Raw genomic sequence first — 23885 nt, forward strand, 5'->3', positions numbered from 1 at the left:
TTCCCTATCGGCTGCTCACTTTTGGACAGATCTTTTCATGGTTTGGGGGATTTTCAATCAACTTGTTTCATTTTTAGATATTTTAGTTTCTTGAAATTGAATACCCACGTTCTGGATTTATTTTGGCTGCTGTCCCATTCTAATCAGTTATATCTAATTGTACTGCAGTTGTTACAAGCCTTTCCATTACTAGCGCTTAAATTTGGTTCTATGCACCACAACAATCCAAAAAGCTACTTCTTCTGACAGTTTAAGCTAAAGCAGTCATTCACTGAATTGGAAGAATGTTCCCTCTACCTCGCCTCCTGATAAGGCACTACCTGGTCTTTGTCCAGGTAGGTGGAATCGTCCATCATAAATCTCCCAAATTTGCAGCTTCTCTGATCTCAGTTAAGAGGTCCTGATCATTATCACTGGCCTGATCCAGGGATACCCAGTCTAATCCCAGCAGTACGTTTAAGGTCTGGGATTTCCACCCATACAGACCCAAGAGTGCTTCTCTTCTTCTGTATCTGTAATGCTGTTCCCATTTATAAACTCCTTCACTCACACTGGCCACATCCCACTGTCCCTGGCCCCACTGTTCCTGGATAGAGATACCCTGGCATCACCACATTCCAGGAAAGCCTCCTTTTGTCATCTCCCCAAGACTTCTTACAGCACAGACAGCACAACCCTGGGGTCAGCTCCCTGATCACCACCAAATAGTAATTGCTATGATTACAGGATCTACAACTAGTTAGTACTACAGCATCAAAAATTACCCAAACCAAGAATGAACATGTCCTACTTGGAATTCAACAATTCCAAAATTTACAACCAAATAAAGTCTCAAATAAATGCAGACTTAGATGGTAAATGATTTGTTTCTTGCTGGAGCTCACTGACAAAATCCTTTTCCGTCTTTGTTCTTGGCTGGTCAGCCAACTTTCAAAAAAGAACAAACATCTCACAAACAGCAGCACAGTCTCCTCCACAGGGTACAACTCTGGCCAAAAAATGGCTGATGACTTTTTTTTCAAATCTACCCTAAAGGCCCCATTTCTCCCAACTCTCTTTTTTTTTTTTCATGTTACCTCATGTGCTTTTCAGCATGAACCATAATTAACATATGCTACCAGCGACCAAATCACATGTAAGCAAAAAGTCTGAGTTGATCCTGAGTATGCTGTGCATTATTTTTTATAAAAAAGAAGGCACTGGTATTTTATTTACTGTGAGTGCTCCTCACTTACCTGGAGAGTTACCTCGCAGACCAGGAGAGTCAGCAAAAAAGCTACATTCAAATACTGAGAAATTGCATGAAGTTTCTAAACAGACCTCAAAAGATACTGCAGCCAGGACAACAAAACCTTCAGACTAAAGACATACTCATATTTCCTTACTCTTCCCTGTTGGCCTTCCATCTATTTCCATGTCCTTTTTTTCTCTTTCACACCGTTATTTATTTGAATTATCTAACTGCCAGTCATGTAACTCTTTATATTTAGCTCATATGAAATATTTACAGTTCAAGAGTACTCAAATATATTAACTTCTAAACTCAGTGACTCAGTCAATTAGCAACCCTCTCCTCCAAAAATATACTTCCAGACAACAAAACTGTGGTGACATAAGCTTTCAGTCTTTGGACCATCCTACTTCTTTACTGTAGGGCACTTCTGCTCCCTGCAGAAGTTCTCCCAAGTCTTCTAATGCAGAAGAGAAGTCTGCCGAGCAACCCAGCACGGCTATTGCAAGTAGTGAGACTCTGGGTTCATTCAGAAGCAGTCACCAAATCACAGAATGGGCTGGGGGGACCTTAAAGGCCATCTCGTTCCACTCTCCTACTATAGGTAGGGACACCTTCCACAGTTTGCCCCAAGCCCCATTCAACTTGGCTTTAAACGCTTCCAGGGATTCAGTAATCCCAAATGCATATTCAGCTTCTGCCACATGCACCAAAAGAAAAAAATCATTGGAAGGCCCTGAAGGAATGGGATGACACACACCAAAGACACAAAGGGAAGATGGAGAGAGAGGTCTGATGTTCCTGTACGATAAGCAGCCATTTGAGTGTTCCTGATCACAGGGTCTCCCTCAGACTGCTTTACCAGATTCAGCCAAATGGCAACTGTGTCTATTGCAAAGTGCAACAAGTCAACAGGAGCTGATGGAGAGCCAAAGAAACAAAAAGGCATGTGAAGGTTTTGGGTTCTTTTGGGGGGGAAAGGGGCGGGGGGGAAGACTGTTTTCTTGTTTGTTTGCTTTTCAAGTTACTGCAGTTCCTGAGTTACAGCTTTTAAGGTGAAAAGACAAAGAGGAGGTGAGCTAAAGAAAAGCATCAGATTTCAGAGTTTACACAACTGTGGGCAAATGACGAGACCCGAACTTTGTGTCTGCATCTTTCCACAGCATGCGTTTCCACATGTGCGGTTTACTCTTGTCAACACTTAAAAAACAAGCACAAAAAGTAAGAAAGACAACAAACTACACTGCTTCAAGCATCACATAAACCAGGTCCTCTGACCTTCTGGTACGTGCAAGTGTGGCTCCCAGGAGGAAATGAACAAGATCATGAAGATATCTTCATTGCTATAAATATATTTTCTTCAGACCTTGGCACTGAGAATCAATCCCTAACCAGATAACAAACAAATCCCAGCAAAACCAGTGCTGTATGTCCTGGAAAGCCTGATGACCACAGAAAATCTTGAGCCCAAGATGAAAAGCGGCAGATGAACGACCTGGTCATTGCTTTACTAACGGATCCGTAACTAGTTGACCTGTGGCCAGTAAGAAGATCGTGCACTTTCATTTCAGCTGACACCAGCTGAGAGGCATCACATTACACAAACTCCTGCAGTGGTAATCAAAGCATGTTTAACCCAACACTCCATTAAGTTACAACCAGTTTTATTTGGCAACTGGAACAGGTAAGGAGCAGAGCACAACTCACTTCCACAGCTCTTTGGGGCCTGGCAGCTCTGTCACCTGTGACCACAGGTCTATTTCCAGGGGCTGTGGGAGAGTGAGGAACAGGACTGAAGTTTAGGCAGAACCAGAGGCTGACACACACCTTTGGGCTGAATGACAGCCCAAGGAATCAGTGTCTTCTTTCTTACCATAGGTACCAGGTAACCTGTGGGAAAGAAGAGCCCACAGCACTTTCTGCTGCCTCCTAGCTCTAAAATCTGTCAGTATCAAGACCTTACCCAAAGGGCTGTTGTCTCTGACTTAGGCCTAGTCTGCCAAAAACTAGTCCACTTTTTACTTCCTTCACTGGAAAAAGAAGCTGCATGACATAACACTGGACTCTGCCAGTAGCTCAGTGAAAACTACACTTTCAATAAAGACCAGTTATATTTGGGTTTTTTACAACTGCAGCCACAAAAAAAAATTAATATCATTCATTAGAGAAACTTACATGACAACTTGGTGCTGTTTTTTTATTCAGCATAAAGTTACATTCTTTAGGTGCTGGATAGCTATCATACAGACTAATGATTCACGGAATTACTGTAACTGTTTTTTCTATCTTGTAAAATGCCAACCGCAGTGATACTATTGACTCATGGGGACTTTCTGGCTTTCCTCGGGTCAGGCAAGAATGAGTATTTTGTAACTTCTTTTATTTTCTAAACCAGAAGAATTAATTTTTGCTCATATCCAGAAACATCAACATAGCAGGAGGCTTGGCATGTGAGCTAACTACTGGATAGAATGGGGAAAAAAAAGAAAGTAGAATAAGAAGAATTAAACCTCATGTGTCTTTGTAGTTCTTCAGAATATCAGCCAAGATAATGAAGCGCCCCTGTTAACTCTGAATCACATCTTCTAGAAAGGCCAGCTCCCCTTCCTATACCCCAAAAAGTTCTGGATGGACAGGAAATGGGGATTTAAAGTACACAGAATAATCAAGGCAACAGCTTCTGAAATTTCAAAAGCTGTTGTAAAGGTAGGGAACAAAGCAACAGATATACCCTACACATGGGACCAGACTTGCACGTGAAACTTCAAAGCCCTGAACCAACAGTGTTGTCTTCTGTGACAGTATTTTTCCCAACAGGTAGATAAGAACAACTATGCCTTTACCAAAGGAGCTGCATGAGGAAATCTGAAGTACAGAGAACCAGTATGATTGTTTTTCTACCCAAAACACCTCCATGTGGTTTTGAAAACAGCTGCTACATTCTTTTCTCTTCTGAATAATTAATAATCACCTGGTCCTGAATATTCATTTTTCTACCCTGATCACCTTAAGTCAGTAATATTTAAGGCAGAATTTCTTAAGCTCTCTCAAAAAGAACAGGGCAAAAAAAGAGTCACAGAAAAAACACTAGTATGAGACTGATTTGGAAACTCCCAGAAATGGAATTACACATAATAGCGCACTCTGTATAGAAACAGGAACCATCACCCAAGGTTTAAAGCTGCCACACACTTTATGCCATGTTCCAGCTGGTGACTCTCAGAGAAACAGCACTGTCAGTATTCAAACACAACCAACAAACATTTCAAGATGCAGCAGGAAGCTCCTGGGATGCAAGAATAGCGCTCTGGTCAAGTCTTAACTCAGGAGGGACCCATCTGCTGCTGAACTGAACTCTTCCATCACCTCTGAAATTAGGCTAGACATACCCTTAACCCCAAGTAAAAGTCTATTCAAGAGATGGAAAGAGTCCCCAGTCAGCTCCATCACAGTATTATATTATTTTTCTAAATACAAGGCTGGTTTTCTAGCTAGCTTGTTCAGTTACAGGACTGATGGGTGACAACCTGGAAAAGACAGGGAAGTGACTGGTGTGAATCACAATGACACCATACCCTGAAGAGGCTGCTATGTCCTGCTGTGTCACAGCACTCTCCTAAACATCATGTTGGGTAAAGCATCAGGAGGAGATCCCAGCCCTTGCAACATCACCTTCCCTGAGGCTCTGCTGGCAGAAGCAAGAAGAAAGAAAGGATTTGAAGTTACTCCCTCGGGTACTGGAGTGCCTCCAGTCATGGCATCTGCACAAATTATCCCAGAATCACTGCTAGAGAGGGGCCACCAGAGAATACTGCTGAAGAGATGCTGGTTTGTGGCCTCTTAACTAAGTAAAGGAAAAAAATTCTGGATAAATTAGGATGAAATAAAGAAAATAAATTAAGGGTAAGACAAAGCACAAAAAAGCTGAAAAAGACCTTCCTCAGTGTATAACCAACCAGTGAGTGCCACTGGTCATGGTATAAGGGACAAAACCACCCCCAAGGTCCTGTAAGAAGATGCTGTCTGGAGATAGGTAGTCTGTAGACACTGCTTGGTGCAAGAACATATATAAAATACCAGTTGTTAAGTCCTGACACAATTCCATTTCAGGCTCAAAAGTTTCCACACATCTCCATCCTGGCAGCTCCTCTTCCAATCACAGGGTTTTGCAGACCCAGTAAAAGTTTTATCAAACGTCCCTTTTCTAAGAGCAGATTTCAGGGAAAAAGAGCAGAGACTTGTCAACAGGGAAAAAAATAACCCTACTTCTGCTAACTGAGAGTACAGCCATGGAGCTACTCATGTCCCAACGACATATTATCTGCTTTATGTCTTGGGTACCTTACGTATAGCATGGCTTGCACACAGGAGCACACTACTTGCCTGACTTTTAGTTCAATTAAAGTATTTCAGTATATTTTATCTAGTTTTAGGTTTAGCCATCTATAACCACCTTTTGGTACACAGAAGTTAGGAAATGGTACATTAATCTGCTGTAGAGGGGCTCCAACCCATTCATACAACACATGGAAACCCATTGACAGTGTCCTCTGACATATTCAACTGAAAACTCATTCAGCATCTGGGTATTTCCAGGGCAAAGTTTTGAGAAGTTACAAATTCTTCCAAAGTCACCAATTACTTGGGAATCCCTACAGCTATGGCATACATCCGTGACAGTTTTTCAACCAAATTAATTGAAAAGCAACAATTTTTCAATCAAATGTGTTGCATAACCCAACAATACACAGTTCCCCAGGTGCCACAACTGCTGCTGAGGCTGCAGGGAGAGCTGAGGGGGAGACAAAAGCTGCAGGCAGACACTGCAGGAATTGCAGCAACTTGGAAACTTCAGGACTTCAAGCTCAGCAATGTTTCAAACAGAGCAGGGAGAATGTACTGGCAGATCACTGCTTGTGTGGCAAAAGCTGGATAGCAGAACTCCACAAGTAAAGAAGGATCGCACCACAAGGTGACAAGGAAAATCCCCCAAACACAGTAGGGTCAGCCCAACAAGTCTGTAGGTTTGCAGGCTGAGAAAGCCACTATGTTCATGCATTTTTAAAAGTAACTTATTATGAAACCACTGACTTGAGGCACATAAATTGTGATTCTCAACTAAACATACCTTATTCAGCTTCCGGAATTTAAGATAATCCACAACAGACAAAACTGAAGGAAACCAAACAAGTGGCAGATAAGGCTTCTATGATTATCTTCTATGACTTTTACTGATTATCTTAATCAGTATGTTGACTGTTAATCACCAGTTGGAGGTTACTACACTACAGACGAAGTGTATCACAGAAAGAGAGCTAGCTCCATACTGAAAGCAAACTCCACCATGACTCTTTGTTCGATGTTCCCTCAAGGACTAGCTCTAGTCTGGAAACCATTCAGCCACACCATGCAGCACAGCAGCCAAGCTAACAAAGCATTCTGTTCTGGAGCTGGCTGTACATAAAGCTCCAGCAATTCTGCACAGCATTCCCAGAACAAGGAACATCCATCTGGATCCAACCTCGGTTGTGAAGCCCAAGCTCAGCCCAAACATCCTATCAGACTGCATAAACTTCAGCACAAGCAGCTACACCCACCCAAGAGCGATGCAGGTGTGCTGAACTGTGCCCGCACAGCCTGCGCCCGGCCCCGGGAGCCGCGGTCCCTCCCGCGGGCATCTACCCGAGTCCTGGGCATGTCGCGGGGCGGGCTCTGAATCCAGGTTCCCTCTGGCCGCTCCTCCCTGCCTGGGCGAGCCCAGGGAGCCGGACAGTGCCCCACTGCCCCTCCTGCCTTCCTCCCAGCTCTTCCGCGCACCAGCAGCGGCGAAGACACCTGGACAGCCGGGCACACGCCGCCGGGCTCGGGGGCGGCGAGACGGGGTCCAGCCCCGCGCCACCGGTCTTGCCGCAGCCCCCCGGGCCCGCGCTCTGGCGGGGGCGGGGGCAGGAGCACACGCGTCGGCCTCACCGCCCGCGGCCGAGGAGCCCCGGTCGGCTGGTCCCAACTCGAGCTGGGGAGCAGCTCCGGGGGCTGCGGGGGTACTCCGTGCCCAGGACCCGAGCAGGCTCTTACCGAGAGGCGGCTCCGGAGCCGGGCCCGGGACCCGCAGCGGACATGGCAGCAGCGCCCGCGCTCCCCACCCGCCGCCGGAACAGAGCGCGCGGCGCCGGCAGTGGCGTCACTGCCCCGGGGCGGGGCCGGTGGGGGCCGGGCTGCGCCGGGGCCGGGCTGGGCCGGGCTGCGCCGCGCCCGCGCCGCGAGGGAGCCGCGGGGTGCCGCTGCGCGTGTGGCCAGGGCTGCGTTCCCGGAGCCTCCCCTCCGCTCACTGTCCCAACGGGTATTTAATAGCGGGGCCAGCCCGGCTGGGTGCCACCAAAGCCGCTCCGTCACCGCACTCCTCAGCTGGGTAGGGGAGAGAAAACAGGACCAAGGGTGGTAGGGCGACAGCAGTGCAGGAGAGATCTCTCACCCAGCACCGGTACGGCAAACATGATCCGGCTGGGGGAATCCGTTTAATTTATTGCTAGAGAAATCAGAGTAGGGTAATAAGAAATAAATCCACATCTTAATCCCCCACCCCTCCCTGCTTGTTGGACTCGGCTGTATTCCCGATTCTCTCTCTCCTCCCCACAGCAGTGCTGGGGCCGGGGAATAGGGGATCACACGCTCTCTCCCTGCCTCTCCCTCCTCAAGGGATGGACTCTTCAGTGGACTCTTCAGAATTTTCCCTGCTCCAGCGTGGCATCTTTCCCATGGGGTCAGTCTTCTAGGAACAGGCAGCTCCACTGCCGGTCCCCCATGGGGCCACAAGTCCTGCCAGCAAACCTGCTCCAGCGTGGACTTCTCTCTCCACGGGTCCGCAGGTCCTGCCAAGACTGCTCCAGCTCTGGCTTCCCACGTGGTCACAGTCTCTCGGACATCCCCCTGCTCCGGCGTGGGCTCCTCCAGGGGCTGCAGGTGCATCTCTGCACCCCCGTGCCCTCCATGGGCTGCAGGGGCACAGCTGCCCCACCATGCGCTGCCCCGCCATGGGCTGCAGGGGAATGTCAGCCCCAGCACCTGGAGCAAGTCCTGCCCTCCTTCCCCACTGACACTGGGCTCTGCATGGCTGTTTCTCACATATTCTCACTCTTTTCTTTGGCTACGAATTGCTCCTGTGCAATAACTGTTTTTCCTTCTTTATAATGTTATCCGAAAGGTGCTGCCACCGTCACTGATGGGCTCGGGTCCGCCCTGGAGCCGAATGGCTTTGGCTTCATTGGACACGGGGAAAGCTTCTGATAGCTTCCCAAAAAAAACATCCCTGCAGCCCTCCCCACCCCTCGCCTTCTCCGCTACCACAGCCTAGCCCCGCAAACCCAATCCGTTAAAATGGTTTGTCACATCTGAGCCGCACAATTGTGTTCCAGTGGGGATACTGCAACATACATATATCAAACCAGGAGTCCCGTGGAAAGGAAATATATATGGACAGACAGATTCTTGCTAGCTGTTTCAGAGATGTTTATTTCTCCAGCCGCATGGCCGGAGCTCTGCCGAGGAACTGTTCCAGTCACGGGACCAAGGGTCCTTCTGCCCGCGCAGGGAACACAAACCAACCAATGGGAACGAGGCTGAGCAGGGGCAGGGAAACCCCGTGTCTGTGCCCTCAGGGCCCCTCTCCCAGGGCTCCATGGCGGGGGAGGGATGCCAACACAGTTGGTTTGTATAAATTTCCCATATGCAGGTCAGAGAGTTCAGGGGGTTTTGTCTGGTTGGGTTTTGGAGAGCTCTAGCAGATTTTTCGTAAATTGTTTCCTATCTGAACTTATTTCTTTCCCCTTCCCTTTTAGCAGGTAGAACCTTGCTGAGCCTTTAATTTCACCTCTCCCAAGAGTTCATATGATGGTTATAAAAAAAACCCAAAAGGCACATTGGAGCTGTTTCGGTGTGGTACCAAGGCTTTCCTTCAAGTATAAATACAGAAAGATGAGAAGGTCAGAAAAGTTAAAGGGCAAAACACTTGGAGAACACACTTTATTTAAAAGAACTTTTGAGGATCCATTTCATTGCAAGGTAAAGCAGAGTAATACAACATTGCAGTAAAAACAAGAAAGTAATTCCAGGAACAGAAGTGGCAGCTTAGCCTGGTTTTTAGAAATGCATTTTTACTGACTAATTACTGCAACATCTCCTGAAGTGGCCTTGGGGCTTTTCCCTCCACTTAGCCTTTTCCTGAGATGCAAGTTAATGTTTGTTCCCTGAGCCCACAGTGCTAGCCATGGAATAAAGCCTCTTATGTACCCATGGTGAAGAGCTAAACTATAAACTCTTGCGAGCTTTCCAGGAATTGGTAGATCATGCATCTACCAGCTCTCCATGTAAAATTTCTTTCCATTTCCTCCGATAGTTGCCAAACTCCATCTATTCGGGGGTTTGGGATCTGTGAAATGAGAGCTCCACTATTGCTGGGAGCCAAGGGGGGAAAGCAGGTCCCCCCCTCCCCACCAGCTGCCAAGCTCCTCATCCAGAATATGCCCACAGAACAGTGCAGAAACAGAGGCAGATTCCTCCAGCAAGCCAGATTTAGGCTTTTAAATTACAGAAATTGTTCCCTTCCCGTGTGCTGTGGCTCTGCAGAATCAGGGTGCATCTTTGAACGTGCCTGAGGAGCACGAGGTGCTGGCAAGTGTTTGTTGTGGGTGGCCATTACTGGAACAGAGCCCAGGACTAGGAGGGAGATGCATTCCTATTGTGATCAGACTGTTTCCTCTGTCTGGCACTGGGCCTGGAGTGCAGGGCTGGCCCTGGAAATGGCCTTAGAACAATAAATATCTTCGTTCTTTTCCTCATTGGTACAAATAAGGACACAAGCTGCCTGAGGAGCTCCAGAGCATACATCTGAAGGACCCATATCTCCACTGGATACAGGCAAAGCAGTACAAATATTGGCCCTGTCTTTGAAAAGGCTTGAGCTTATCTCTCCCGTTCTCAGGCAGGTGTGGGAAGGCTGCTGTCCTGCACATGAATAATTGGTGTCACAGGTCAGATACACTCTTCCTGTCATCAACAGACTAGATCATTTAGGGAACCAACAACTGTTGTGAAAACAAGTAAGTTCCCTTCTCTGCCCAATTTCCTGTGCTAGATTGAGCAATTTGGGTCAGAAAAGGAACCCGGAGTGTCTCATGACTGGTAACAGAACTCAGCACCCATGGAAAACCACTTTGCCCTGGGCACCAGTGGACTGCATCCGGCCCTGGGTGAGGGGTCTCCAGTGCTGTTGGAGTGTGTGAATTATTTGTCTGTCAAGTGCCCTGACCTAACACTTCCCTTGCTGTAGATCAAGAACTAATCAGCTTCGTTTCTTTGCAGCAGAACTGGAAAGGCTGGAGGAAGGAATAATGTAATGACTATAACCCCAATTTAAATAAATAAGTACAAAGATCCAGAAGCATTTTAAGCTCTTTTTTCTTATCATAATGCCCATGCTGACAGTAGTCCTCTGTTATCTGGAGCCTCCTGAGCAAGACTGGGTGTCACAAACAGATGCAGTCAGTCAGAAATTACTAAACTGAGTGCATGAGGCCACTGGCTGGCCAGTTCTGCTCTCACACAGGAAGCCAAGGCAGACCATAGTGGCCTTTGGCCATAATGCTGATCTGGTGGAGGGGGAGGGAGTTGTGCTGAGGCACTGCCAATTTCTCTTCCTTTCCTTCCCTACTTTACTGACTCAAGATCTGGAAGCAAAGATTCATAATAGCTACTCCCAGACATCTATTGAGTTTGGATCCCAGAAGACCAGGTGAGTCGGTAAGAAGGGATGAAGGGATCAGAGGTGCAGATCTCTTTGACAGCAGTTGAGGATGTCCATGGACTACGTCCCTTACAGCCACCCAAGAGCTTTGTCAGCTCAGACTCTCTTCACAGGACCATGTAAGCTGCTTAGAAAAGCCACCAGATGATACTCACAGCTCAGTCTGTTCTTCCAGATCTTTTAGAAGTCCCTTACAGCTCTGATACTGGATCCTCTGCGAGAGCTGGGCAGGCAGAGGAGCAGGGATGGGTAATTTTGGCGTGCTCAGCTTCTAGCTGCTCACTGGAGAGGCTCAGTGACATACTTCTTTCACATTAAAGCAGGTCATCTGAGCTGTTCTCAGTGCCCATGAGAACACCAGCCCGGACAGAAGGAGCTTTGCTGCCAGATTACTGCAGGTTCCAGTTCTGCCAATTGCATGTGATAGAAGAAAGGAGTGTCCATTCTTCTATCTAACGGGAAAAAGAAAATATAAAATCCTGGTCCTCTGTTGTGTCCCTTGGCACCTCTTCCTGAGAAAAGATGAGTGAATAATTCACACCTCTCCATGTGCAATCAGAACATGCAGAGTGGCCCTAACAGATCCTAATGGCTTCCTCTTGATGAATGGTGCCCTCGATCACCGTGTCTGTTGTTTGCCTGGAGCACTTGCGACTCCCTTTCATGCTTTTCAGGTTTTCAGAAAGATGCTTCTGGAACTTCTTGGTGAGGAAGCAGTAGATGATCGGGTCCAACACACAGTTTGTACTCAAGAGGCACAAAGTCACCTGGTGAGCATCGTTGAGCTGCTGGCGCAGCTGACAGTTTTCCTTCTTCCACTGCTCCAGAACAGTCAGAGTCCAGGGCAGGTCCACGATGTGATGGGGCACAAAGCTTATGATGAATACAGCCAGCACTGTGCACACCATCCAGAGGGCCCTTTGCTTGACGTGAGTGCTCTTCCGTGGATGCACTGACTTGGAGAACAAGGTCCTGATAATGACAATGTTCCAACCTAGTATTAAAAAGAAAATGATATAGAAGAGGATGCAGATGATTACATGAATGGCGAGAACAGCTGAAACATCACTCGAGGAGTCATAGCGCTCAAAGCACCGCGTGAAATTCCTGGAGTCAACCTCCTCCTGATTAGTATTATTGTCAAAAAGGTAATACAAAGAGCTGCCCACTATTATGATCCAGATAGCTGCTGATAGGTAGATACCTCTCCTCTGGGTGGTCAGCTGAGCAGCTTTAATAGGATTAGTCACAGCTTGGTAACGATTGTATGTGATGACCATCAGAAAGGCAACAGAAGAGTAAGTATTAACAAAAAATAAACACCCAGCCACATTACAGAGGAACTCAGGCATGATCCAGTCTCCATGGTGGTAGTAGTAAACAATCCACATTGGCATTGTAACTAAGAAGAGCAAGTCAGCTACTGTCAGGTTCACCATGAATATCTTGATTTCAGTGAGTTTCTTGGTGGGGTAAATATGGCTGAAAATCCAGAGAACATAGCAGTTGGCAACAAAGCCCAAAATGAAAATAATGCTGTAGAAAACAGTGAAGAGGTTGTAGCGAAACTCGGAGTCTATGTGGCATGAAATGTAGGAATCAGCACTGCTTTCCGCACCCTCTTTGCCCTTTCCAGACATCATGGTGTTGAGTGGGCACATCTAAAGCACAACTTCCTGCTGTAGCTTTTCTTCTTACCTAAAAATAGAAAGCATAAATCAAGCTGATTGGTTTGGCCCCATTGCCAAGCCAAACCCCACCTTTCATTTTCAGCTATGACCATAGGAGTTCTGCTGATGCCTTGGTTCCAGCCAGACACCTGCCCTGTCTCCTTGCTCCTCTCTTTGATCCCATTTCCACAACATACAAAAAAACCCCTCTGTGTCTTCATCCAGCATTGTTTGCTACAATGAGGTCTCAGATCACTCATCTCTAATCTTAAAATACTTTTCTGCATGAGAGTTCTTAGATAAAATAATCTGTTCCTAGCTAAAAATAATATGAGCCCTGTCTCAAGCTTCTTTAATCTTTTACTATAATCAGGACTGTTTTCTATGACTCGTCCTGTCCCTGCATCTGGTTCTCGTTTCTTCCCCTGCCACCTCCCCCATGCCCCTACCTCCCACCATGGTTCCTGATACTTTTTAACTTGTTTATACTTATTTTAAAGTGAAACAATATGTGGTAAAAATGTCTCACAGAATCCCAGAAGAGTTGGGGTTGGAAAAGACCTAGGGAGATCACCTGGCCCAGCCCCTGCTGAAGCAGATTCCCCTGAGAAGGTTGTACAGGATGGCATCCAGATGGGGTTTGAATAACTCCAGGGAAGGAGACTCCACAGCCTCTCTGGGCAGCCCGTTCCAGGGCTTTGTCACCCTCACAGCTAAGTTTTTCTCATATTCAGATCGAACTTCCTGTGTTTCAGTTTGTGCCTGGTGTCCATGTCCTGTTGCTGACCACCACTGAAAAGAGTCTGGTCCTGTTGTCCTCATCCCTCCCTGCAGACACAGACAGACAGGGATGAGGTTCCCTCTCGGAAATCTCTTCTCAAGGCTGAACAGCCCCCGCTCCCTCAGCCTTTCCTCATCAGAGAGATGCTCCAGTCCCCTTCATCATCTCTGCAGCCTCTACTAGACCCAGGAGCTTCATGACTTCCTTGAGGAGTTTAATTCTAGATTGAGGAGCCCAGAAGTGGACACAGCACTCCAGATGTGGCCTCACCTGGGCTGACTAGAGGGGCGGGATCACCTTCTTCAACCTGCTACAGTCTTCCTCATGTGCCCCAGGACACCACTGGCATTCTTGGCCACGAGGGCACACTGCTGGCTCGTGGGAGTCTGTCAGGACCCCCAGGTCCTTCTTACAGAGCTGCTGTCCAGCAGGGCAGCCTCCAGCAGGTACTAGTGCATGGGGTTATTCCTCTCCAGGCACAGGACTCTGCACTTGCCATTGCTGAATGCATGAGGTTCCTCTCCAGCCTGCCCAGGTCTGGATAAATGGCAGCCCAGGGCTGGTGTATCACTACTCCTCCCAGCTCTGTTTCCTCAGCAGACCTGCTGGGCATGGGGTTGTTTCCAGTCACCATCTACCTGTTGTTTTCTGATATTTTCCTGCTTACACTTGTAGAGACTGTGTTTGGTCTCTCAGCTTCCGGCACTGCAGACACCCAACATCCCCTTCACAGGCCACCAGACCTCTCAGTTGTTGTTCTCAGTAAATAATGAGTGATGTTTTGTGCCACATTGTTAATTCTCACCTCAGGGTATCTATCTTAAAGTCTTGGCTATCATCATTTTGAACTCAAGTTGTCATCAAATCAACCTGTCTCCCTTCCCCCCTGCCCCATTTCTTTGTCAGATGCAAGAGGCAGCAGCAGCAATTCTGCACTTCCATGTCAGGCTGTTGGCAAACACTGTCTCTACAGAAACACCTTCAGGGTTTGGTATTAGCAGTCTCCACCTCACTGGGGATTTCTTCAACTCTTGCCTACAGTTTGAACATATCAGTCAGTCCATCCCTGGAAGTCTCCAAGGCCAGGTTGGATGGGGCTTGGAGCAACCCGGGATAGTGGAAAGTGTCGCTGCCCATGATGGGGCAGAATGAGATGAGCCCAAACCAGTCTGTGGTTATGATTCTGTATCAAATTTCTGCATCCTCAATATTGTACATCCCTGTCTCAGTTCTACATGAATCTCATCTAATCCCTTGTATACTTTAACCTGCTGCTTTTACCCTTCAGAGGACGCGCAACCTGCTCCCAGCTCCAGCACTGACTGCCTCTGTGATGCTGGGCAAGCACTTACGTCACCATGACACGCTCCTGCAGGTCTGCATGTTTTTCTCTCCCTGTCCCTTCATGGCAAGACAAGTGGCTGCTGCAGGGAGAGCAGTGGGAGAGCCCTCAGTGGGGCTGCTTGCTGGGGCTGAGACTGCTGAGTTTTTAATGGAATTGTCAGAACACAGTGGTTTTCCTTGAGAGTGAGTAAACTTTACCACCAGTCATGAAGCCTAAACTGGAGTGAGTTATGCTGGGAATGCCGGGTGCTGCTCATTGTACTGGGCTTGCCTCAGCTCCACCAGCCCCATGGAAAACAGGCATTTCCCCAAAGACTTGCTGAGCAGGTGCCCTTCTGCCTCAAAACATTTTGGATCCTCCCCAGCAGCAGGCAGTGCCAGGAACCCCCATCCCATCCTCTGTGGGCTGAGTCCCCCTGGGTGCCCTTGTGCTGTTGTTCCTCATTTACACATTTGCATGTTTGCAATTTTCCTCTGCAAATGGGGAAGTCAGCTGGAGCTAGAGCTTGCTCTCCCTTTTTCCACAGAATTGCACCCCTTGGTACTGCTCTCCAGTCATTAGGAGAGGAAGGTAGCAGTCATCTTCCTGATGTCTTGTTCTTCCTCACGCCTCACAGGTCCCCTAAGGACACGACAATTACAAGATTTGGACCCTCCCAGGCAGCTGCATGCTGGGCAATGCTGGGTTCCAAGTGTCCTTATGATCAGTCTTCCAGCCACAGTCCGTGTGGAATGGACACACAGCTGTGGCAGTAGTGGGAGTTGGCCCCAGGTGACACATGTATTTCTCCTCATTCACCTTGATCTCTGCCACCCTGCTGAGAGCCCCCTGATCTCCAAAGGGCAGTAGATTATTCAGGTGATGGTAGCCAGGAGGACGAGCTAGGATGTGACACAATCAGGGTGTAGCCACAGAGTTTGGCACATCCCTCTGTCACTCACTGCTGCCCTATGGAGGGGATCCAGAGCAGGCAGGGCCCACTCTCTGTCCCCTGTTCTCCTTTGATTCATGCAGAACATAAGGCAAGTCCTGGTCATCTCAGGGATCAGCTTGCACACCCTCGTCTATGATGGATGAGAAGCAGTAATTGTCACAACGTGACCTTGCATCACTGTCTGAGTCTCAGCCCAGCTCTGCCACTCTCTGAGGGGCCATCTCCACTGCAGAGATGTGCTGGGTGGCAGGATTTGCATCTCAGCTTGGGAGGGCACCAGGCAAATATGGACATTCAGGGTAGGGGTGAGACCGTGCAGAGGCAAGACAAACTAGTGGGGAGTGTTATGTTTGATACACTACTCTGACATTAGAATAAGGAATAAAAACCCAAGAAATCCTAATAACCTAAGATCATTAGAGAACTCTTTTTTTTTTTTTTCCAAATCTGCATCATAAATTCACACTGCTGTGACTATCTGCAACACCAGCAAATAGTTCTGGTGCTTAGGGCTGGGATCTTTGCAATGAAAGGTGCTCTATTCCTGTGGCACCAGAGCTGAGTATACCAAGAGTGCGGGGCTGGGGGGAGAAATCAGGTAATGCATCTCTCTAGCAGGATTCATGAGGAGAAGTGCTCACATACAATACCTGGGCACAGCTGTTGTTCACAAAGTCCCTTCAGACAGTGCCCCAGGGCACTGTCCACCTATGCCTCCATTTCTGGTGCTGCACAATGACATGGTGGCCACCAAGCTTTACCCAGGAGCTCTGGTGAACTTTACTGGTCTCCAGACTACACACCAGCTGCCAGATTTAGCAGATGGGGTGGAAGGGAGAGCAAAAATGCATGTCCTCTCCACAGCAGAGTCCTGCACAGAAGGTGGGCTTGAGCCAGAGGGCTGTGCTCTGAAATGGAGAGGTGAGTGTGAGAACATGCTCCGTGACTGCTTCCAGTCTGCTGAAATCTCTGGCAAAGGTGGCCCGCAGGAGAGGGTAGTGCCATCTCCTGGCCCCAGCAGCACCTGGTAGAGCTCACCTATCTTTGCATGAGGAGGCTGTGCTGTTCCAATGCCAGTGTCCTGCACGTAATCACAAGAGAGGTGTTCTTTCCTTCTCATGAGCCAAGTGATATTTTCTACTAAGCACGGCTTGAAGAGAACATAGCACCATTCCCCACAGAATTTACCCAATGCCCAATTCCCTCTTCAGCCTAAGGAACCCAAGCTCATGTCTCTGTACACTTGGGCATGCCCTGAGCCCTGGGCTCTGGAGCACTATACAGGGGCTCTCACTCAGCCTGTCCTGTTGAGGCAGTTCCCCTTTCTCTGAAGCCTGTTCATACTGCCTGTGCCAGCAGAAAGACAAGCAGGCACCATGGGCAGGGTATGGGTGGCTGTTCTCTGCTGCAGCAGCCTGTGCCACCTGGCCAAACCCCCTGAGACCTGCAGCCCAAGCCACTGCCTTGTCCACAGTCCCCCAGCCAGTAATCCCAGGTGGCTTGTATCATCAGCCCCACTGGATGCAGGGCTGAAGGTGGAAGTAATCAGCTGAGCAGCAGAGCATGGCCAGGACACCTGCTGATGCTGCTCCCAGTCTATAGACTCTCCCATGGACCATGCTCTCCCAGTCAGGATTTACTGGCTTATAGATGCAAGCAAGCTCTGCCATCAGCAAGAGTATATTCCAAGAGGAATAGTACTAATAAAGTATATTTTCTGCTTACCAGAGTTGAAAAAATTCAGCACAATATGTCCATCTTCAGCCTTAGTAGCGGTGGGGGTTTCACTGAGGATGCTTGGCTGTCTCCCAGATGTTATTTTCCCTGCCCCGGGGCTGGACAGTCTCCACACTGGCAGCTCTTAAGAACAGGGGACCAGAATGAGAGCAATTGCAGCATGACTGCAGAGTCACTAGAGAAGAGGAAATGTGTGACATCAGCTAAAGGAAATGAGAAATAAAATAAGCTGTAGAGGAAAGACAGCAAAGGTCTGGAAAGTCCTTAAGGCTTTTTCCTCAGAGTATCTCTGCTTCTGATGATCCTGAAAGAGGGCAAAATTGGGATTTTCCTCTAAAGGCAGATTAGGAATCCACTCTGTGTCCCCAGTTAGATTTGGGATTAGACAACTTTTTGAGCATCTTCCTCCCAAACAGATGAATGGCAGAAGAACTTCCACTTAATAACTTCCAGGAAAGGAAGAGACAGGAAACTCATATATGGACAGACTCATTCCCTAGTAGTCTCCTTTACACTTGTGTTGGAGCTAATTCAGGGATTCCAACATCACAAGCCTCCCTTTATCTCGGGCGTATTCAGCAGACAGTGAGACACCACAGCAGGACAGATCGTCACCTGTCCCATACACCATCACATTATGGCCACCGTTACCTGTGGCAGCCTGAAGCTCACTCAGCATGGCGATGCTTATGGCGGGGTGCTCAGAGAGACACCACTGACAAGCAAAGCTGCACGCATGTCCCAGCCAAGCCGTAAATCCCATGTAGCTGTAGCCAATAAATCCCCAGGCTGTAGCTCCCATGGCGATGATTAACCTGCCCTCCATGCCTTCCTCTGCCCTTACACCTGCATGCAGTACAGATGTGAGCTTAGAGCAAAAACCTCACACCTGACACACCTAAAGGAACCAGAGCTCTGAGTCTGGTGCTTGGGCTCACTGTGAAACACACTTGAACAGAGCTGCAGCGTCCATGACCAGGACAAAGGTGTGTCCAAGCCTGCCACAAGGCTGCTGAGGAATGACAGGGGCCCAAGCAACAGCAAAAGAAGCCAGTCTGCACTGGAGTTCCTCTGGAAAGGCTGGGAAAAGCTCTCCTGGCTCTTCTCACGAAATGCCCCCTATGGCAAACATTCCACAGAAGGTCCTGGCCATGTCCGTACTGTGGGGGCACCAGAGACCCCCATGGCATGACTTCATGTCCTGGGAGCCACAAGGACAGGCTGAGGGTTGTGTACCCTGCGCCTCACCACTAAGGACACCAGCCAAACTTCTCCAAGAGCAAGGAGCTGGCACAGACACTGGGACACTTTCAAGTCACACTTTTGTTGTTGGGCTGGTGAGCCCTGGCTCTGAGCTGGAATATGGCAATCTCCTCATCAGTGAAGGAGATGGGGTACTGACAGAGGAGCCAAGGTGGACAGCAGCAGTGCTGCTCTATGCTGGCTTTTGGCTCACCTGGCCTCAGGATTCCCAAGGTTATGGGCTGCACAGTACCAGGGCAGCCAGCACCATGCCAGAACCCACCCACTGTCCATGCCAGTGCCTGGGTGTCTCCAGCCAGGGACAGGCAAAGCCTGGATTGGCTCTCCCCAGAGGGTGCAGGTAGCCTTTCCCAGGGTCACTACAGAGGGAAACACCTGGCGTGCATTTCAGCACAGTGCTCTGCAGGTGTGCATCCAGGTGCCAGGCAGCTGCCAGGAGCCCCAGCTGAGCTCCAGCCAGGCTAGAGACGTGCAAGTGCTCTGCAAACTGCAGGACAATCCTGCTGCTCTGAACCCTGCTCAGGGAGAACTCCAAGACAACCGGAAGTCCATGGACACCACAACTGGCACCACAGCTGGACGTGTCTGAGCTGCTGTGGGGTCACTCTAGTCCCCCACAACAACAGCACAGGGTGGCCAAGGTATCTGGAAGCCCCCTGAGCAGAGTGTAACCCCTGTAATGTGAGGGACCTGCATAGCAACTGCACCACATGGGATGGGAGCCTCAGCAGGGTGGGCTGCACAGGAGGCTGGCATGTGGAGCAAGGGACAGCCAGGCTCTGTCTCTGTCAGGCCAGATCAGGGTGAGCTGAGGCTCTGGCAGTGATGCTCCAGAGCTGTGCTGGGATGGAAGCTGCAGCCATCTCCTTCCTTCTGCCACCAGACATCCTTCCTGCTTTCCCCTTCCCATCAGCCGCTGTAGGGATGAAGGAGCCTGAGCCTTCATGGGCGAGACAAAGCCCCAGCTCTGCCCTTTAGGCTGCTTCTGGGGATTCAAACTTAAAACCAAACAAGAGCAGGCTACGGAGTTTGGCTGACGGCCAGCCCATGTCTCTGGGGAGAGCAGCCAGTGATGTCAGGGGCATGGGGAGTGCTCGCAGGGGATGTAGCAACACTTGACAAATCTTGGCTCACTGTCCTGCCACAATGCAGCCCTTAGAGGAAACGAAAGCCTAGGGGGTTTTGGGCTGGGGAGGAACCTTCAGAAGTCTTCATCCTTCCTCTGCTCAGCCCTGCAGCATGGCCATTCTGCATCAGCAGGTTCCTTTGCCCCCATAGAGCGCCCACAGGTAGCTTCTCCTTTTTACTACCTTCCCTCCTGGGGACCCTCTTTCCCTGCTCTCCTGGCCCTGATGCCAATTTCTGAGCATGTAACTTTGAATCCTATATTGATGCATTTTGCCAGTGGAGGCTAGGCTTGTTCAGCACTCCTGGCAGTCTGACTGCCCTGTGCTTGACACTATTTCCCGCTCTTCCCACCCAGGGAATGCACACACTGGCTGACAGCTCTGACAGCCATGCAAGGCTGAGTTGAGAAAAAAACCAGTCTTGAATATGCCTTTACTTTCATCAAGCCAACTTGCAACCTAATAAAAAATAAATTAACTTCTTTTATTCTGATTCCCATAGATGCTGTTAAGGAGCACTGATAGTCCTTCAGGCTGTTATAAGTGCTGGATCCCAGAGCAGCTGCTCCAAATTCTACTGTCTGGGGATAACCCCACACAGTCTGATTGGTGGGCAGTGGCTGTTCCCCATGGGTCTGGCACCCAGCAGCATTCTCATGGCAGCACATACTGCCATGGCAGATGCCCAGTGCCTCCTGTAAGCACCACCTGCCTCTGGCACATGTCCTTGGGGTTATTTCCTTCTTAGATGGAGCCCGTTTGCAACATACTTGCTTTGGATAACCACATGTAAATTTTGGAGGGATCAGAAACTCTTGATTTTATAAGCAAGTATCCAGAGATTTCTTCCCAAGAGCAAGATACACTGTGTTGGCAGAGAAGAGCTCTCCAAGGAGTGCAAATGGAAGAGCAGCATTTCTGCTGATGGGTCTGTGACTGCCCTGTCAGTGACACAAGCCGCAAACAAGGACAAGATGAAATACCAACATGGAGCTTGTGACAGCACCAGCCACTGGCACACAGACGAGCTTGGTCCCTGCTGGTTCCAGTCCCCAGAACACATTCTTGAGTGCCAGGATGACTCTTTGAAAAAGCATGAAGTTCTTTTGGAGCTGCAGCACGTGCTGAGCTAGTGCTGAGTGTTACTGTCTGTGAGTTCCCACTACTCATGTAACACTCTGCAAAATTTTCTTTTGCTTGTTTCAGGAAAGAAATACTAAATAAACTCAGCTTCCCCCATCATGAGCACTTCAGAGCCGAGCACAGTGTGTCCCCAACTTGTTACCAACGCTGCAGGAATGTGCCCCAGAGCTGGGCTTGCTCAGCAGGAAAACACACCAACCCATCGGCCAGAAGCCACTCCTGGGGCAGTGGCAGCAGCACTTCCTGGGTACCCTCTGGCAGCTGTAAAGGCAGGGCATGGCTTCTGCTGCTGGCTGTGCCACAGAGATTGCCCAGACTGGCAGAGAATGTCACTGCTGGTAGCTGGACAGCCTCACCAGCAGTGGATGAGGCAGGGAGCAGGGCAGCCTCCAGTTGGTTTTGGTTCCTAAGTGCAGCCCTGCTGCACTGGGCAGAGGGGTGAGTTCATGGGCCATCATGTCAGGATTTGTGTGTTACAGCCCCAGGCTGTCACAGCTCTGCTGGAGGCAAAAGCCATGTCCTGCCTGAGCTGCCACAGCTGGGACACTGCTCCTGCTGCTCCCAACTTCAGCGAGACACTTCCTGCCACAGCTGCTGGCCCTCTGCCCCATCTGCCTGCCCAGCCTGGGCAGGGGCTGTGGATGAATGGGATGAGGGACCTGGACTCCTTGAGAGGCTCCAAGCATTGCCTCCTCTTCCTCACAGGAGGAAGGGCCAGGCAGGACTCCTCGCCTTGCTTCACAGCATCCAAGCGAAGCCAGGGTCGTTGTCACTCAGGGGTGGAATAGGAGCTGGGTGGGAGCAGTTCCCCTCCCCACAGCCCCAAAGACACCAGCAGCACCCGCCTGACTCATGCTGTCACAATGCACTTCATCACCTCATCCCTGCTTGCTGGGCATGCAGAACAAGGAGCGTCTTCCCATACCCAGGTTGGGAGGATGAAGATGTCTCTGAAGCCTTTGGCACTGTCTGAGATGCCATGGCTCAGAGATCCATGGGGGATGTTGAGCCAGCCCGTGTCCTGAGTTACCCAGACACAGAAGGAGCTTGTGGAGCTTGGGGAGGGACGCCTGAAAGAGCAAGCAGAAGGGAAAGGAGTGTCTTACCCTCGGGTCACAGAGCCCCTGCTCCAGCTCAGTCACAGACCCCAGCCCGCCAGATCCCTGCCGCAAGTGGAGACACCAGCAGGGCTGAGCCGTCAGTATGCTCCTGCCTGGGAAGAGGCTCCGACAGGAAGAGGGCGTTGTGCTGGCTCCCAGGTGAGTGAGTCACTTCCCTCTTGGCACTTGTGACATGCTTAGCCGTGCCCTGGCTGCACCCTGGAGCTTGACACCAGTTCCTGTGGTCCTTCCTTGGGCAGGCGGTGGAAGGGACACAGTGGTTGAAGCTCCATTCATCGTGAGGGGAATGTCACACTCCTGTGGCACCTGGTGCCTCACAGGCCAGTAGCCCAGCCCTGGAGTAGCTCCAGGTCAGGGGCACTCCCTGGCAGGGCCAGGGGTGCAGAGGTGGTCCCAGGTCAGCAAGGGGGGACCAGTGCCCCTACCAGATCTGTCCTCTGGGCTCTTCATTTCCTTCCAGATCCCAGGGTCAGGCGGCAGAAGAGTGAGTGCTCGTTCCAAGGCTTCCATGATAGGTGGAGAATCATCAGCAAAGTGCCAGGAAGGGCACTGCTCTGCTGTGGGAGACCCATATCAGAAAACATCAGCCAGAAAATACTCCAGGCTGTGGCAGCTCATTCTTGTATCGCTTCTGCAGCAGTATAAATCCCCCTTGGTCCTTGTGCTCCTTCAGCCTGGGAAGAAAGGGTGGTTGGACACATGGGGGACCCACTCCTTCCTGCTGCCACTGGCACTGCTCTGCCCAGGTTCCACATGGGGTTTCCTCTGATATATTCTGTGGCACTGGCATTGCTTGAGGCATGGGCACAACATTCGCCTGAGTCACTCATGTTATAACAAGAAATCACATGTGTTTCTGTCTGCTCCCTTTAGGCCCTGTGGGTTGTTTAACAAGGAAATGTTGTTGGGGTTTCTTTGTTGGTAAGAATTGGCTCTGACAGTGGCAGGAAAGGAAGTGTGAAAAGACAGTCCTGAAGGGCAAGATAGTCACAACTCATAGGTGCACAAAGGACTGCTGCCAGAAGGAACTGGCTGGCTGCACACCCTGGAGCTCCCCAGGCACCCAACTGCAGAGCTGCAGCAAACATCCCAACTTCCCAACCAAACAACCAAGCTGCACCAGTTTAACTATGGCCTTTCCCATCAAAGAAAGTTGCCAGCCAGGTTGTGAATTAAGGCAGCCAGGCTCCGCCAGGAGCACAGCCAGAGAATGAGGACAGTTAATGTCCCCTCTGCATCAGGCTGGTGACACTGCACTTGAACAGCTTGGGCAGCTTAAAAGGGATGTGGAGAACTGGAAAGGCAGAGAGCTGGCACCACAGTCTGAGCTTGGGGCACAGGCTGGAACAGCCCTGAGGTAGAGGGACCATCTGATCACTGCCTGCAGCTCCTGGAAGTGAAGTTGCAGAGGACAGGCATGAACTCTTCTCAGTAGTGACAGTGTGACAATGGGCAAAAGCCACAAACCGAGATGCAAGACAGTCAGGATGCATGTCCATGAAGTATTTTCAGTACAAGGAGTGTTCATCCCTGGGAGAGAAACACAGGGAGGCCAGGGATCTCATCCTTATGCTTGCCCAGATAAAGCCCCAGCTAATCTCACCTATCATTAGTGACAGCCCCACCTCAAACACAAGGTCAAATTAAAGACCTACAGAGGTCTTTCCCCAAAACACTCCAGTTCTGTGATTTGAACTGCAACAATCACGCTGGCACGTGTGTGTTGTTTTCCTT

The 23885-nt window shown here is 49.6% G+C and overlaps 2 protein-coding genes across 6 annotated transcripts in view; both read right to left on the reverse strand.

The window, feature by feature from the left end:
• EYA3 (EYA transcriptional coactivator and phosphatase 3) overlaps positions 1-7390 on the reverse strand; it is a 58534-nt gene extending 51144 nt beyond the window's left edge. For 3 of the 5 annotated variants that reach the window (XM_039564548.1, XM_039564547.1, XM_039564545.1), the window contains exon 1: positions 7307-7390. The gene's annotated coding sequence lies outside the window, so the exon portion shown is untranslated. The remainder of the gene's footprint in view (positions 1-7306) is intronic. The other 2 variants (XM_039564549.1, XM_039564546.1) reach the window with 2 other exon arrangements.
• A 1764-nt stretch (positions 7391-9154) lies between these two features.
• On the reverse strand, positions 9155-16517 carry PTAFR (platelet activating factor receptor). The gene is given in 4 exon segments (XM_019293974.3): positions 9155-12679; positions 12681-12728; positions 16411-16431; positions 16434-16517. Coding segments are annotated over 4 exon segments (1212 nt in total). The 5' UTR covers positions 16503-16517; the 3' UTR covers positions 9155-11605.
• Between the last annotated feature and the right edge of the window lie 7368 nt (positions 16518-23885).

Source organism: Corvus cornix, chromosome 23, assembly GCF_000738735.6.
Source record: "Corvus cornix cornix isolate S_Up_H32 chromosome 23, ASM73873v5, whole genome shotgun sequence".
NCBI classification, from domain to species: domain Eukaryota; kingdom Metazoa; phylum Chordata; class Aves; order Passeriformes; family Corvidae; genus Corvus; species Corvus cornix.